The 16,820-nt window shown below is 31.7% G+C and overlaps 1 protein-coding gene across 1 annotated transcript in view; it reads left to right on the forward strand.

Moving 5' to 3' along the window:
- LOC124991318 (cadherin EGF LAG seven-pass G-type receptor 2-like) overlaps window positions 1-16,820 on the forward strand; it is a 138,975-nt gene that overhangs the window by 20,818 nt on the left and 101,337 nt on the right. The window contains exons 8-12 of the mRNA XM_047562120.1: window positions 1,427-1,609; window positions 4,981-5,072; window positions 10,544-10,656; window positions 11,362-11,507; window positions 15,918-16,098. Of these exons, the coding sequence (XP_047418076.1) occupies window positions 1,427-1,609; window positions 4,981-5,072; window positions 10,544-10,656; window positions 11,362-11,507; window positions 15,918-16,098 (715 nt within the window). The remainder of the gene's footprint in view (window positions 1-1,426; window positions 1,610-4,980; window positions 5,073-10,543; window positions 10,657-11,361; window positions 11,508-15,917; window positions 16,099-16,820) is intronic.

A 16,820-nucleotide genomic window follows, 5' to 3' on the forward strand; every position in this document is an offset into this window, starting at 1 on the left:
ATAGGAAACCTAAGTCATAACTATTGTCTCAATTTTATTTGTAGAGATTGAGACTTTTCCTGGATAATTTGATTAGTATATTTGGTTATGGATAGATTTCTATGTGGACAAATTACTGTTCTGAAATGCTTTTTCTTACAGGCTATTGAGGTACTTAATTTTATTAGCTATGGGTTCAAACAGACAATCAAAAGCACCAGGGGAACACTGAGGGAGCTTCTTATGTATTCTCTGAAAGGCTGTTTTAACTAAGTCTAATGCTAGAACTTGAAGTTCACAAGGTAGGAAATCAGGAAGAGAAGATGGGTATAAAGTGGGGAAGGTTAAGGGTAGATAAGAACACAGGGGCATCTCATGGACCCCACGAGACCCACATTGGTTCTTATTGACTCTGACTTTGGTGGTTGGTATTTCATGGAAGCTGGGGCATTTCATCACAGGGCTGAGTACACGTAACTGTTCAGTAAGTCAGAGAAGCTGGAAGGTCTCTGACCTTCAGTACGTCAGGAAATTGCAGGTTCAGCTAGCTAGTTTATACCAACAGTGATGAAGTGGACCAGCCAAAACATGAAGGGAACAAAAGGGCTGCTGCTATCTCCATCCTTCACATTGGCCAAGAAGCTTCCTTGTGACTCACATAAGATAAAATACATGCAATAATTAGAATTCTGGGAAATAAAGTTTGGCTTAGAAAAGTTGACATATTTCAGAACCATCATACTGATCAACCAACATTTGAGATAATTTATTTAAATCCTTAGAGTTGTTAGCAGTTTATGTATCTGTCTTCAAAATGCAAATGTCATTGGGAGAAGAAACTAGCTAAGGACAATTCTGGCAAGACTAAGGCCTTGAGAAAGTGAGGACAACACTCAGGATAGGATTAAATCAAATGATTCCAGAACAAAAAGAAGGAATTCTGGGAGGGAATGTAGGTAGGTGGTAGCAGCAGGGATAGAATCTTCTGCTTTGCAAACTTTTCCTTAGTTTTATTTCTAAGCTCGTTTTTCATTCTTTATTCAGTGAGATTAATTTGAAAGGCAAAAGCAATGAATGATAAGGATTTTAAAATGTTTTGACTAATTTTTAAGGCTCAAAAACATTTATTGTAATTAAAATAAAATACTATGGTTTGTGTTTTTTTTTTTTTTTACAAGTAGTTGTAAACAAATGATGACTTATAAACTTGGAGGAAAATCTGATGAAACAATTTTAAATATATAATTATTTTAACATATAAGCTTAAAGTAAGCAAAAGCTTTTAAAGGAAAATATTTCCAATGAATGTATAATTGCTAACCATCATTTTTCTTATTCATGGAAAACTATACCATGAAGTGAATTAAAAATTCATCAATATAAAAATAAACTAACATAAACTTAATTATTTTAATTTGGTAATTCTTCACTTTCTTTCTTTCATTAGTCAAAGGTATAATCACTCTTCTTCGGCCTTTGAATCTTGACAACCCAAATAACTCCAAAATCTACCCTTTGGAAATTGAGGCCAGAGATAATGGAAACAATTCTAACACTTACATGTTTACAGTTTTTGTGGAAAATGCAGATGATCCTATTTCCTGTGACTCAAGTTTTTCAACAGGAGCAGGTATATTACAGGTTAACTTTATTTTAAACATATATGAAATGATACAAGAGTAAAATTAAAAAATAAAACCTAGAATTTTCAAAGTTTACTTAGTTTTATGAAAAATAATTTAAACACTGAATAAAAGGAAAGATATAAAATGCTCCTAAAAACAGAACTAGTGTAGTCCAAATTAAAATTGTAACTTTTTTCTTTGAGTGGTAGACAGGTTAGAGATTAAGAGTAATGACAAAATTATTCTAAGTTTATCTGTCACATATGAATTAATATATGGCTTCAAAAGTTGCCAAATACCAGAAAATATAAATAATAAAATATAATGTTCACCTACTATATTATTCAAGGTATAAGCATAATAGAAAAAAGTAATGTTACATAGACATTTAAAAATTAGCAATTTTAAGGTTGGATTTTTGAATAACCACATAGAATATTATGGTAGTAAATATTTACTTTAAAAAATGATTACTATCTTTCTCCCAGAATTTGTGTCTTAGAGTTTATCTTTGCCAAAATACTAGAAATATGGTCAAGATGTACTGCAAAATTTATAATAGCATAATTTTTCAAATAACCAAAATGTCCAACTATAGGAAACTGACCAAAAAGATGTTATATATCTTAATGAATTGCTACCTAGTCTTTAAAAATTACTTTTTCAAAAAATAAGAGTCATGAGATGACAATGATATAAACTTTAGTTTCCTTAATTTTGTGCACAATGATGTGATGTCAATAGATAATTATAAAGATATATACTATTTTATATGATCATTTCTTTTTTTGTATGAGTACAGTAAATTATTCTAAACATGTCTGTGTTTTTTTGTTTGTTTGTTTGGGGTACTGGGGCTTGAACGCAGAGGATCTTTACCACTTAGCTATATCCCAAGTTCTTTTCACTTTTTATTTGAGACAGAGTCTTGCTAAGTTGCCAAAGTTGGCCTCCAACTTGCAATCCTCCTGCCTCAGCCTCCTGAGTCACACCATGCCTGACTCTACTGTTAATTTTTAATGTCTTGTATTAAAAACTCTAGTTTTAATGATAAAATTTCAGTTTATTGATTAACAATCTAATAGTATTATTATAATGCATACCCTTGCTCTTCAAAGAGCATTTGCTTATGTTTTCAGGTATATCAATTATGATAGATTTATAAGGTGATACATAGAAGTAGTTTCAGTATGATTAAGATGCATTCCTGAAATATTTGGTGTAATTAAAATTCTGCAAATCAGATTTTATTGGTTTACTTCATTCATAAGATAAAACATTTATAATGCATTATATATATGAAATGCTATAAAATGCTCTTATCCTTTATGCTATAAAATTCACAGCCTCATATACTATTCCTTAACCTCAGTCTCATGTGTGTTTGGGTTTTTTTTTTTTTTTTCATGAAGACCTCCTAAAAATAAAATCTTTGAAACATTTGACTGTACTCAGACCATGCACATAATTGGAGCTCAGAAACAGATTGACTGGATTTAATTTTAGTTGGGTCAACTGGATCGCCACAATTTTATCTGTTCTACTTATTCTCTCCTTTCTTTTCTCTTCATTTTTTTTCTAAACTTAACTGTTTAGTTATCTGTCATATGAAAGCCCTCTCTACTTCTCTACCATTTCTGTTTAACTGCTTGTCTTCCTCTCCCTATTTCTATCAGGAGAAACTGAAAGTTGAAGGCCAGAGGAATGAGGCAAACTTCCTTAAAGTACTACTCCACCCCCCACCCCAGTGCCTGTCCGTTGCTGCTGTTTACCGACTTCTCAACACAAGCATTCCCTCTTCTCCATCTTTAGAAGCATCAACTTTTAGAAATTCAAAATTTCCAACACACACATTTCTTGCTTTAAACAGAAACATACCTTCTGCTATGCATATTAACAAATATATTTGAAACAGGAATTTATATTAAAGGGACTGTTCTAAGGCTACATTTAAGAAAGAGACGTCTCCTAGGTGAGCTTGACAATAAACCAGCTTTCACCTTTGATGTTGATGAAGATCGTATCTTTTGGATCACTTTGAAACAATGGGATGTTCTCTGTAATTTCCTTTAAGTCTCCCCAAATTACAGGAAGATTTAAAAAGATACACAGGAATCCCAAGAAGGTCATTCTGACCTGGTTTCTACCAGACTTGGCTGAACCAACACAAATTGCTCAGGCACTGTCAAGATCACTATGCCCTCTTTTCCATCATCTGGGTTATGTCCTTGGGACAAAGGAAAAGTGGGGAGAAATTACCTTCTATGAAACACAGGGTAACTAAGTGTGCCTCTTGGAAAAGCTGATGATATGATTTTCAAGTTGCTGATTTGACACACATGTTCAACTCACTGTGGTTCGTTATTTCTCTATAATTAACAAGAGCAAATCACTAAATTAGAGCATCTGTTTATACATGTTCAATGTGAAATGAAAGTTCAAAATGAACTAGTTCAATGCACACAAAATTTATTCCTTAACATCCTTAGAAATAGTCAAACAATATGAGGCTTTTGCAGGACCACCTAATTTATATCCAAGACTGAAGTGCACAGTAAGGAAGAATCCTCTTTTTGGGAAAAGAGTATCATTTGTAGAATCACATATCAGCTGAAGAAACTACCAATGGTTTAAATGTGTGTGCATTTGTGTAATTTGATTTTAGGGTGAGAAAATCACAATGGTAACATTGGAAGTAAGATAAGTAATGTTTGGGGAATGAGAGTAGCATTTGTGAGATGTGTATGTATGGTATTTTAATTAGTCCTTAAAAACTACTCTAAAGTTGGAAATGTATTTTATCTGCATTGTCCAGATGAGAATACTGATAAAGCAGGAATTCAAACACATATCTTTTGACAACATAGTCTGGCTCTACATTTTGTACATTATTGTGGAACAGAATAAAAACTTCAACATTTTAACATAAAAGAATTCAAGATGAAATATCTTTGAGATCGTCTATGTTGTGCAAGCACTGAGCAATTATATCCCATTCCACACTCGCCCAAAATTTAAATTTAGAAATATGAATCAGAACTATGTGGATTTAAAAAATATGAAAGTTAACATGAATAAATATTTTTTTGTTTATTTTTCTTTTTCTGAAAATGTATTAAGAAAACTGCTTGAAAGTCAGTCATGGAAGCACAAGCTTATAGTGCCAGCACTCAGGAGGTTGAGGCAGGAGAATTAATTGAGTCCAGTGGTTAAAGGCTAGCCTGAGCAACTTAACAAGATCCTGTCTAAAAATCAGAAAACAAGCTGAAGTAGAAATTTTTACTGCACATAACTTATGGCATCTATATGAGGCAAAGAATGTTTGAATTTAAATTTAATCTTAAATTTAAATTTCATGATTTTGGTAATTTTATAGGTGTTTCAGTGTCTGTTCCTGAAAATATTCCTGCATCTGCTTTTATATATATGATTCTTTCAAGGGACCCAGATATAGGACAAGAAGTTGAAGTAAGTTTTTATCAGTTATTTATTTTTTCAAAATTTGATTTTAAAGTGTCTGATTTATAGTGAACAAAAAGTTAGTTCATCAGGTTTTTAATTAAAGCAGTCATTATCTAATGACAGAGTCACTTAATAAAATGTCCTTTCATTATTATTTGTTTTTATTCATTCCAATCATGTCCTTTCATTAGTTTTCCTTTCATTCACTCAAATCAGGCATATTTTCCTTATTATACATGTAATTTGAATAATGGGTGTTTTAGATCTTCATATTATTTCTGGTTTCAGCAATAATTCCTAAAGAATGGAGAATTAATAAGTAATAAATGACAACATGGTTACAGCTTAAAAGGGGGTAAAGAAAAAATTTAAGACAATTTATTTATAACTATATTTTCTCAGAAATTTCTAATGGTATAATATGACCTAAAATGTGATTATATTTTAAGAAAACAACTGGCTTCTTGATTATATATTATAAATCATATTAATACATTCGAATATTCTGCCTTAAATTTAGTGACTCAGTCAAATTCTTCATAGAAGAGGCTTGCATTGTTTCCTATTTGTTCATGCTTGTTGCAAAAATCTGGTTTTACAAACATGAGAATATGGTTGAAACTAGTTTTGGAGGAGCAGCTTTCTGGAGAATGAAGTCTATATATAATTTTTATGGTGACCTGATTATGAGGCATTTATTAGCATGCTTGGTTACATGTTTTGCTCATGTGAATTTAGAGGAAGGATAGAAGACAACACAGGGAAAAAAATGAAATTCCTTGTTTATATGCTCATATGCTCCATTTGTGTGAGTGTGTGTCTATGCAGGGGAAGAGAGAAGATAGGGGTCTTGTGTGTTTGAAGTGTGTGGGTTTATGTGTGGGTTTTAGGCCATGTGTAGAATGGTGGTTCCATAAATATAAATTATAATTATAATTATATATTTTCATGTATATTCCATAAGTGAAATTTATAAATTTGAATTTTATTATAAAAATCATTAGAAAAGAGAAACAAAACAGACTTGGAAAATTATAGTGTTTAACAAATTTAAAACCATAATAACAAGGGGAGAAACAAAAAAAAATTTTCCATAAGAATGATTAGCAGAATTTAGTCTAACATAAGCCAACTTGAGTTGTTCACTTATAGGCAAAAAATGTAAGACGTTATGCCCATCAAAATGGCTGCTGTGACTTTTTAGAAATGGCATTGTCACATGTCCAAGTTTTATTGTTTTTCTTTAAACCAGAATCTGGATGTAAATTTTTTATAATTTAGTTCCTTTATGAAATTCTTTTCAAAATCTTTAATATTCATCTTGAACTTGGTCCCAGTTATAAGCATGGGTGACAATGATGTATAGGAACATGCTGATGCCCATAAAATCTTTGTCTTGAAAGTGATATTTTACTTTTTCCATACAGAAAATCAATACAGAGACAAGATCAAATGGTTTCTTCCAAGTAATTTAGTGCATGTACCTCCTTTAGATACACTTCCTGAGTATACAAGAGGGAGTGACTGTTTTTTTAATTGGAAAAAGCTGCACATACAATACTAGAAAGTAATTATGAAAACAGTGACAGCTATTTACCAAAAATGCTCTAGTACTTAAGCACAAGAACCAATGGAAAAAGTACAGCTAAAAATGTGAAAAGAAAGTTCAACTTGTTTTTGAATCTGGAACTGAGAGTAAGTTCAGACTTAATTTATGGGCACTGTTTTTATAAAACTAATTTTTGTATAGGTCTGGCCAAATATTTGCATCAAAACTGTCAGTTCAAAATTCATGCTTTTTCAATAATGTATTTACCATGTCTATGTGTGTTTGTTTTCTTTTTTTAGTTTTTAATAGTAAATTCTTCAACTAATGCCACTGCCTACTTTGCTTTGGATTCACGTAATGGTGTCATCTCTAAAACCGCTGAACCTCCTTTGGACTATGAAACAAATCCTAAGGTGAGACTTAATACAAAATAAAGCATTAATATAATAAATGCCTTTAAATACTTTTTGAATGAAAAATAATTATGAAAACTTACCTAAATTAAAATAAAAACTTTACCAAATTTATGTAATTGCCTTTTCATAGGCACCTAGATTGTATAGAAATTCTTATTAAGAAAATTGATTTAAAACAATTTGATTGGGCTGGGGATATAGCTCAGTTGGTAGAGTGCCTGCCTTGCAAGCACAAGGCCCTGGGTACAATCCCCAGCACTCCCCCAAAAAACCAACAACAACAAAAACAAAACAAAATCAAACAAAAAAACTCAATTTGATTTATTTTGCTTTTCTTAAACCTTTTCGAAATATCTCAATTCATGTGTGTACTTTCATGGGTGTGTGTAAAAGCTGAAAGAGGGATCACCTCTATATTCAAAAGCCTAGAACTAGGGGCTGGTGTTGTGGCTCAGTGCTGCACCGAGTTTGATCCTCAGCACCACATAAAAATAAATAAATGACAAATAAAGGCATTGTGTCCATGTAAAAAAAAATATAAAATAAAACAAATCAAAAGCCTAGAACTGAGGCAATGTTCTGTGTAATTCAATGACATTATACTTCTTAGTCTTGAATTATCTGGAGAATTGCTTCTGTCTTTGACTTTACTTGATTTTGTTTTTTCCCTCATTGTCCTGGTTAAATTTCAAATTTGAAAATATTGGAAGAGAAGAAAGAAGTATAAGGTGATGGAAAAATGAAATAAATCACTTCTCCCTACCAAATTGTTCTGGGAAATGGAACCATTTAAATTTCCAATGTTTTCCAGTTTCTTAAACAATTCTCAATGTTTCCACTAGTAGACCTATCAGGCTTTTTTTCTTTCTTTCTTTCTTTCTTTCTTTTTTTTCCCTGTAATCTTACCTAGGCACTGATTTTCTAAACGGCAAACACTTTGGCCAGAACTTTTCTCATCATGTGACAGAAAAAGGAAAACAAAACACAAGACAAAAAACAAACAACAAAACCAGCCTTTTTTCCAAGACCAAGAGATCTGGTGAGCCACTTAAAAAATTACTTTCATTCTGGTATTATAGGCTCTCATGTCATATGGTCAGCCTTGCTGTTTTCCATTCACTCCTAAACAAATTGCCTTCATTCTCTTTGTTCTTTTATTCTTTCATAAAATGTTCAGGATTAACTTTATGATAAAAGCCCTATTGACATTCCGATTTTAATTGCCAATAAAGTATATTGCCATCTTTATCATCTAAAAAGATACACTCACATTCATTTACAACTTTAAATCTTCAATAAGATTTTATATTTATCCATAAAGATTTTTCACATCATTTGTAGAGCATGCCACCTTTCATTTTATTGTTGAATATTCATTTTCTAACTTTTCTTTATGGTTGTATGGGAAACTATTGAGTTTGGTATCCTGATCTTAAAAGACAGCAACTTTCAAAATCCTTTTATTGATTCTAAAAATATCAAGGGGATTTTTCATTTTCTATGTGTTAACATTCATAAAGTGCTTATGGAAAATAACCCCTTCTCCTTAATCCTTACAATTTTTTTTTTTTTTTTTTTTTTTTTTTTGCAGTACTGGGGATCGAACTCAGGGCCTTGTGCTTGCAAGGCAAGCACTCTACCAGCTGAGCTATCTCCCCAGTCCTACAACCCTTAATTTATTTTTTGCACCTTACTTTTCTGATGATAACTTCCAGAAAAAAAAAAAATTTACTAGAAATGATATAAGAAGGAATCCTTATTTTGTCATAATTTTAAAAAACATTGTTTAAATGTTTCAAATGAGAATGTTATTTGTCACTGGGTTTTGGTAGGTAATCTTTGTAAATAAAGAAATTTTCTTATATTAAAATTATTTTTAAATCAGGAGTTTGATTTTGACTTATATATCTCTTTTCTCTATCTGTTCAAATGATTGCAGTTTGTTTTTTTCTTTCATCTATTAAAATTCTGAGCTACTTAAATACATTTTCTATTATTACACATCCTTGTGTTTTGATATATAACCAACCCCATTTAAGGCAGTTTTCAATATAGATTGCTAATTCATTTTAATAATATTTTAGTTTCATTTTGATATTCAAATTCTGGTTAGTCCCCCCACCTCCCCACAGCTGGGGAACTAACCCTTTGCCTCCATAACACATGCCTATGGATCACTGGCCTTTGGCAAATTCATGTTAATTTCATGCCTTGGGAATTCTCAGAAGAAATGGTTAATGTGGTCATTATTCCCCCCAGTCTGTCCTTATCTTTATCTTTCCTCTTAAAATGTCATTTCAGCTGTATTCTTGAAGGATTACAGCAAACTATTTTTACTCTGTACATCAGTCTGATTTAAAAGCAAAACTTCGCTTGAGCAACTTTTACCTTCCTCTGAGTTACATGTCCATCTTCCCCATTAGAACATGGTTTTCACTACACCAAGGTTATTTCTAACTTAGTTCCTATCTCTAGCATATTACACTTGCATCAAATAGTCAGTACTTGAGAAAACATTTTTGAATGAAAGCATTAACTCTAGCTACCAATTTTCAGTGCTTTGTTAAGATTCAAAATACAAAGAGACAATAGATTCATTCATGTGTTTGAAAACAATATTTTTGTTTGTCAAATCCTGTGTTGCAACTCTTACCTTTACTTTTAAGGTACCACACATTTAATTTTTCTCCTACTTGTTTCCTAATTGTGTATTTTCTCTCTACTTTATACACATCCTACCTTACTTCTAAATAGTTTACACATGCTTTTTTCCTGAATAATAATTTACTTAAATGGTAATATGTTGGTGTTCATGCAAATTTTAGAATATCCACCTGTGATCTTCAATTTATTCTCACTTATTTAAAGTATTCCTGAAGTAGAAAGCTTAAACACTTACAATCTTTTTTGATTAAATGAATTTTGAAGTACTTTTTGCTCATACACATAATCTACTTATTATAAAATTAAATTTAATAAAACAAAAAAATTGCAATCATTCTTTGACTTCATCAAAATTAGTTAGTACCCTATTAGACTACATTTCCTAGTTGTTTAGGGCATTGGAATGTTACTTCTTTAAATAAAATTATATTCTGAAGCTTCTAAAAGATTTGAATTTTTTCAGTTTTTTTCTAAAGGTTAATTGTTGAGCTTCAGGGATTTTTCCCTAAACAATAAAGTTAATTTTATTTAACTATTTTAACAAATTTAAATTTGACATGTTTCCTCAAATGTAGTATGCTGAAAACTATCAAAAATATAACTTCAGTTTCATAACAATTGGGAGGTTAGCAGTAATTGCAAAATCTGCATGAGAATACAAGAGATATTCTTTTCCACAAATGATTTTAAGGTGTTTTGGGAAAAAGTCTATCTACATTTTCATGCTAACAGCTTTGTGAAGTGTTTTTCAATTTTATTTTTAAAACATATTTTATGAAAGAGAAGATGCATATTTTAAGTACACAAGAAAAAAAAAAAAAACTACTCTCTTCTCTTGTTTATTTTAGCATTTCCAGTTTGTAATTGCTGCGAGAAGGAAGGAGAATCTCCCTGTGGAGTCATGTGTTGGCACCATCACTATAAACATCCAGAATGTTAATGATGAGAGTCCCATTCTTACGTAAGCAATGAGAAATCTAAATATTTAAGTGCTAGGATTTCATCACTAAAACTTTTTTATAGCAGTTCATATATCAAAGTTTTACTATTATTTCTATTGTAAATTTTCTTAAAATTAGAAATCAAAATTCTATGAACTCTTCATTATTGCTTTTTTAACATAGATTAGAAGTCAAAAGCATTTATACTTTGCTTTCAACACTACAAAGAGAATTAACATTTTAGTGGAATAGATTTTAAAGTTTGCTATTTTCTTGCTATTTTTCTTTAACAAGCAAAATATAGTACAGAAAACTCATAGATATGTTCATGTGGTGAATCAATGGTAGTTCAAGAGAATTGGGGCAATAAGTACTTGCGTATATATTGAAATATTTTCAAACATATGAAATGAAAACATGATTGCCAAAGTATTAGAATTTTCTCATCTGGAAAATAGCATAATTTACTAGTCATTGGAAGGACTAGAGACAGAGTATATGTAAAAAAAAAAAAAAAAAGAAAGAAAAAAAAATCTTGTAAGATTATTTTATGATATGTAAGCATTCCCTAGTATACATAACAATCTACAAATTATTTAAGGACAGTGGTTTTAAAATGTTACAAAATATGTATCACATGAAATTTAAAATATTTGCTGTGTGACATAGATGAAAATAGACATTTGTTTATACTGAATGATAAAAAAACCTCTTTTGTCCCACAGATACATACCAGATGCACCTATTAATATTTATGAAAATCTGCCTGTTGGAACAATGTTGGTCAAGTTGACAGCAGCTGATAGAGACATAGGGGACTCGGTACACTATGAATTTATACGTACACGAAAAGAATTTTCAATAAATGAAGGTATAAAAAAGTTTTGTGGCTAATCATTTCAGAAACTATAATATAATGCATTTTTCACTAGTTAAAAATAGGCCTGATTATCATTCTATTAGGATGAAACCATCTTCAAAATATTTAGCAGTATGTTTACATATTTCTATGAAGTAACAAGTAATCTTTTCTTCCTTCTCAGAAGTATGGAAACTCTCAGACAATGCAGATCCATAACAGTATTCCCTAGGATTTTATTGTATGGTTTTCCTCTGAGAGGCAAACTTTCCCATGGAAACTAGAATACTAGTTAACATAAATTAAATATTTATTCTATATCATATATTTTCCTAGGACTTTGCATGCATAATAACCCCTTTGGGGTTTTACTGTCCTAACCCCCATTCATCATGTAACTCCTGGAAGAGGAGTTTTAATTTACTTAAACTCATAGGATCAATTTCTGTGGAAGACCTGCACTGAATTCAGTCCACTTGATTATGACACTTGTAACTCTGTGTACATTTCACATGACTGGAAGTTAGAAGTTCATGCCTCTAACAATTCAAGCATAAAACAAGGAGGAGGAGGGAAGAAAGATTTCATTTTCATCTTTTAAAGAGGATATGTGCTTTTTCACATATAAGCATAATTGGATTAAATATACACCATCATATTGATAGAATGAGTTCCACATAGGGGGTCAGAATCCGAGGTTAGGGAAGATGATTCAGAGAGGGGAGGCTAGGTGTGGCAAGTCATAGTCTAGGTTGAGAGAAAGAAGGGTCCCTGAACTAAGTATAAGAAGGATGGCAGCATAGATAGGACAGTAGTTACATAAAGGAAGATTGATAAAATAACTACATTAAAGATAAAGAAAGGCTGATTCTCTTATAGGAAATGTGAATTATTAGTGTAAAAAATGAAAAAAATCTAGAATGAACCATATGGGTATAAATTAAAATTGAAGGTGTCATAGTGAATTTATGCTTTTTAATATATGTATTTGTATATATGTGTCTACATACAATATACACAAATACACAAATATTGATGTAACTACATGTGTATATACTACAAACACAAATACATACATTCTGTACCTGTGTCTACAATAAGATTAAAAGAGTTTAGGAACATGATGTCACAAAAGCAATGAGTATACCTCGTGAACCGATACTGACCTCTGCATACCATTTCCCCTACAAGAGCTCCGTAGAGGAATGACTCTTTTTGAGACTATAGCAGTTAAAATATAGGATGAACCAGAAAGCAACAACCTACTCAAACAATAACAAGTAATGTCAGGAAGATGCAGAAGTTGTCCAGAATTGACTGCCCAGAATTGGTTCCAATGCTAGGACCATTGGAATATTGAAATAAATAATCATGCATGGAATCAATCAAGGTGTCCACCAATGGACAAAAGGATGAGGTTCATGTGGTATGTATTCACAATGGAATACTATTCCATTTTAAAAGAGAATACAATCTTGTCCTTTGCAGCATGGATTGAACTAGAAATCATTCTGTTAAGTGAAATAAGCCAGAGACAAAAAGATAAATAATACATGTTCTCATTTATTTGTGGAAATTATAAAGTCAATCTTATAGAACTGTGTGACACTGTCATGAGAGACTGGGAAGGACAGGGAAGGGAGATGAAAAGAACATTAAGAGGTACCAAAAGGTAGGTAGTAGGAGGAATTAGTACTGGCTCTCTACAGCACAGTAATAATCACTAGTTATAAAAGTGTGATTTATCTCAAAATAATGAGAAAATAGGAGTATTTGAGTTACTTGGACATAAAAATGACTAACATTTTAGAATATAAAGCACTTATTACCTTGATTTGGTTGTTACACATTGTATACATATGTCAAATTATCATACATTACTCCATAAAGATTATAAATATTACATATCAGTAAAAATAATCAAATAAGCATAGCTGTAGATTAAACCCATCAAATAAAATGGGACACCATGAGTCCACGGAGACATGAATATGTACATAAATCGACAGTGTGATGAGGTAGAGGAAGAGTATGTAGTTTCAAAGGCTTCTCCACAAAATACTTTTTGCACAGGGTTAAACAATAACTTTGGAATGGAGTAAACTGGCAGATGCCTGCTTAGTCAAGCAATTAAGGTGGACATGATCAGTAATGAAACAAACTGACAAAATGAAGTATAACTTCTGTGCTATTTAACCAAAAGCTTTAAAACCTGAATCGATTACGAAAACATCAGGCTAATTTAATTTGAGAAGAAAAATTTTCCAAAATTGTTCTCTTTTTAAAATTTTTGAAAGAATTAAGGTTGTAAAACTCAAGGGAAGATATAAGAACTTGTTCAGTTGAAAAAGTTGGAGACTAAGGAGACCTGACAATGTGTAATTCTGAATTGAATTTTTTAATTAAAAAAATTGACACAATCAGTGAAATTTGAATGAGACTTTCCATATTAAATGTATTGATGTTAAATTCCTGATTTTGATATTTGTGTCATGTATATTTTGGGAAATGTACATCAAAATATCAGAGAATGAAGTATTATGCTAGCAACTTACTCTCAGATTATCAGGAAAAAAAATCTCCATAGATTTATTTTTATTTAAAAATCTAATATTATATTTAAATAAAAATTTAAAAAATATAGTTATTAAGGACAGGCAGAGAAAAGCCAAGACTTTAAATCATATTCTACAAATTCCTGAGGAAGCAAACAAAAGCAACAGACCCAAAAAACAAAAGTGTCATTCAAGTATACATTCCTAGACTATATCGAAATTTCATCTCACTTCAGTCAGAATGGCAATCATCAAGAATACAAACAATAATAAATGCAAGAGAGGATGCAGGCAAAAGGAACACTTTTGCACTGTTGGTAAGATTGTAAATTAGCACAACCACTATGGAAACCAGTATAGAGGTTTCTCAGAACTGGGCATGGAATCATTTGACCCAGCTATACCACTCCTTGGTCTAAAGTTTTTAAATCATCACACTACAATAATATATGTATACCCATATTTATAGCAGCATAATTCACAATATCCAAATTATAGAACCAGCCTAGGTATCTGCCAATGGATAAAGAAAATGTGACATATTAACAACAATGGAGTTTTATTCAGCCATAAAGAAGAATGGAAATTATGTCATTTGCAGGAAAATAGATAGAAACTGAGAACATTACATTCAGTGAAATTAGCCAACTCAGAATGTCAAGAGTCCTATGTTTTCTCTCATATGTGGAAGCTAGAGAAGATAAAGAAAGAGAAAAGCAGGGAATATCTCATGAAAAGCAAGGGAGATCAGTATAAAAGAGTAAGGGGCCTAGGGGAGGGAGAAGGGGTGGGAAAGGGGAAATACTGGAAAATGACTTTGACCAAATATTATTATCTTGTGTACATATATGAATATATAGCAACCAATATCACTATTATGAGTAATTATAATGCACCTATAAGAAAATGGGGAAAAAGAATACATTTTCTATAATAAAAGATCTGAAGCTACATATTAAGAAATGTGAGGTTCTTGGGAAAATCAATCCAGAATGGCTAAATCTGAGACACATTCCAGTATAGTATTGACGTTAGCTTAGAAAAAAGTGTTTGAGCCTTTAGGCAAAAAAAGACTAAGTTATTTATAAGAGAATGATAATTATACCACGAATGAATTTTTGCAACATCTTCTCCATCAATCAATGAAGTAACATATTTAAGAAACTTGAAAACACAATGAGGGTTGAAAATTTATATCCAGCAAAATAACTTCACAGGTAAAGACAGCAGATAAAATTTTAGGAAGGTGAAAGCAATAAAAAAATATTATGCCTATAGGTTTTCTTGAAGAATTAATTAGGGAATGCACTCTAGACAAAACACAATGCCAGGAGAACTATCAACATAAGAGATGACATCAAGCATCAAATATGTATTTACATTTAGCATAAAAAACACTGTTTATAAAAACACTGTCTAGTATTTTATACATGTTACATGCTTTGCAAATGTAGATACAATAAAATGATTTAAAAAGCAGTTCCTAATTAAAATATCAATTTTTCTTTTTGTTCTTTTTCTTTGTTTATCACACATCTACATAGCCACCTTCAAGCCACCCCAATCTTCTCTCTGGATTTCTGTGCTCATGTTTCCACACTCAGTCTAAGCCTCAGTGTATTTACTCCACTACCCTCCCATGAAATACTGTCTGATCTACACAGTTCAAGAGGCTTCTCTTTTCCCCTCTCACTTACCCAGCTCCCACTCTTCACAAATCCAAAGTTGTAACTAGCTTGGGAACTACAGCAGGTCAGCAACTGACCTTTATTTTGTTCCTAGAATTATTTTATCCATGCCATTATTGTAAATCATAAATTATTCATCTTATTAATGCTGAATACATTTTCATTTGCTTGCCTTTTAGATTCAGGAGAGGTCACAATTGCCTATCCTTTGGATTATGAGGATGTAGCCACACCAAAGTCTTGGGTATTATATATTAGAGTTTATGACAACAATCGGATGCATTCAACAACTGGGACACTCACAGTGATTCTACAAGATGTGAATGACAATCCACCTCAGTGCTCACAGGATATTTACACGTAAGTTACCATAGCAATTGTATGGTCTTCAGATGTTGGCAGAGATACAGGAGATAAATAGAGAGTAAGCATCTTGTCATCCCTGAAGGAAGCAGAAGCCCTTCATCAGTTCCTTACCTTATTTTCAGATAATATGCAGCTTCCCTTTCTTTCTCCTCCCTGAAATAAGTGGATCTGCTTTTATTTGCTCTCAAAAATGGATAAAGAACAAGTTCAAATGCTCTAAAATCTGAAACCCTTTGAGTGCTCACATATCAGATTTTGGAGCATTTCAGATTTTGGATTTTTGGAATATGAATGCTTAACTGGTATATAGAAAACCTGAGGAAAACCTTGGAAATGTGTGCTTCCAGCATCAAAAGGTCATGGGAATGGGACTAATGTCCACTATATGCAGAATTTAGCTAGTCATGCAATGGAGCCAGGGAGCGCCTGCTTCATCAGAATTTTCACTTTAATAGCAGAAATGACATTTTATATGTTATGAAAGATTTGGGGTAGTTTGCCCAAGAATAACTTATCTCCCATTTTAAATGATATTTTGTGAATAAAAATGCAGATATGTATTTGATCATTTCATAGTAATAAAACAGTAAAAAAAGCAAATGTAAAAAAGTGTCTTTGCTCTATTGTACTTCAAGATTCAACTTCTATGCTCTCATAGACTAAATGGTGGCTCCAGAAGTTGGGAGAGCAGGGGGGAGGAAGGAAAGGAAAGGCTG

The sequence above is a fragment of the Sciurus carolinensis genome, chromosome 8 (genome assembly GCF_902686445.1).
Source record: "Sciurus carolinensis chromosome 8, mSciCar1.2, whole genome shotgun sequence".
NCBI classification, from domain to species: domain Eukaryota; kingdom Metazoa; phylum Chordata; class Mammalia; order Rodentia; family Sciuridae; genus Sciurus; species Sciurus carolinensis.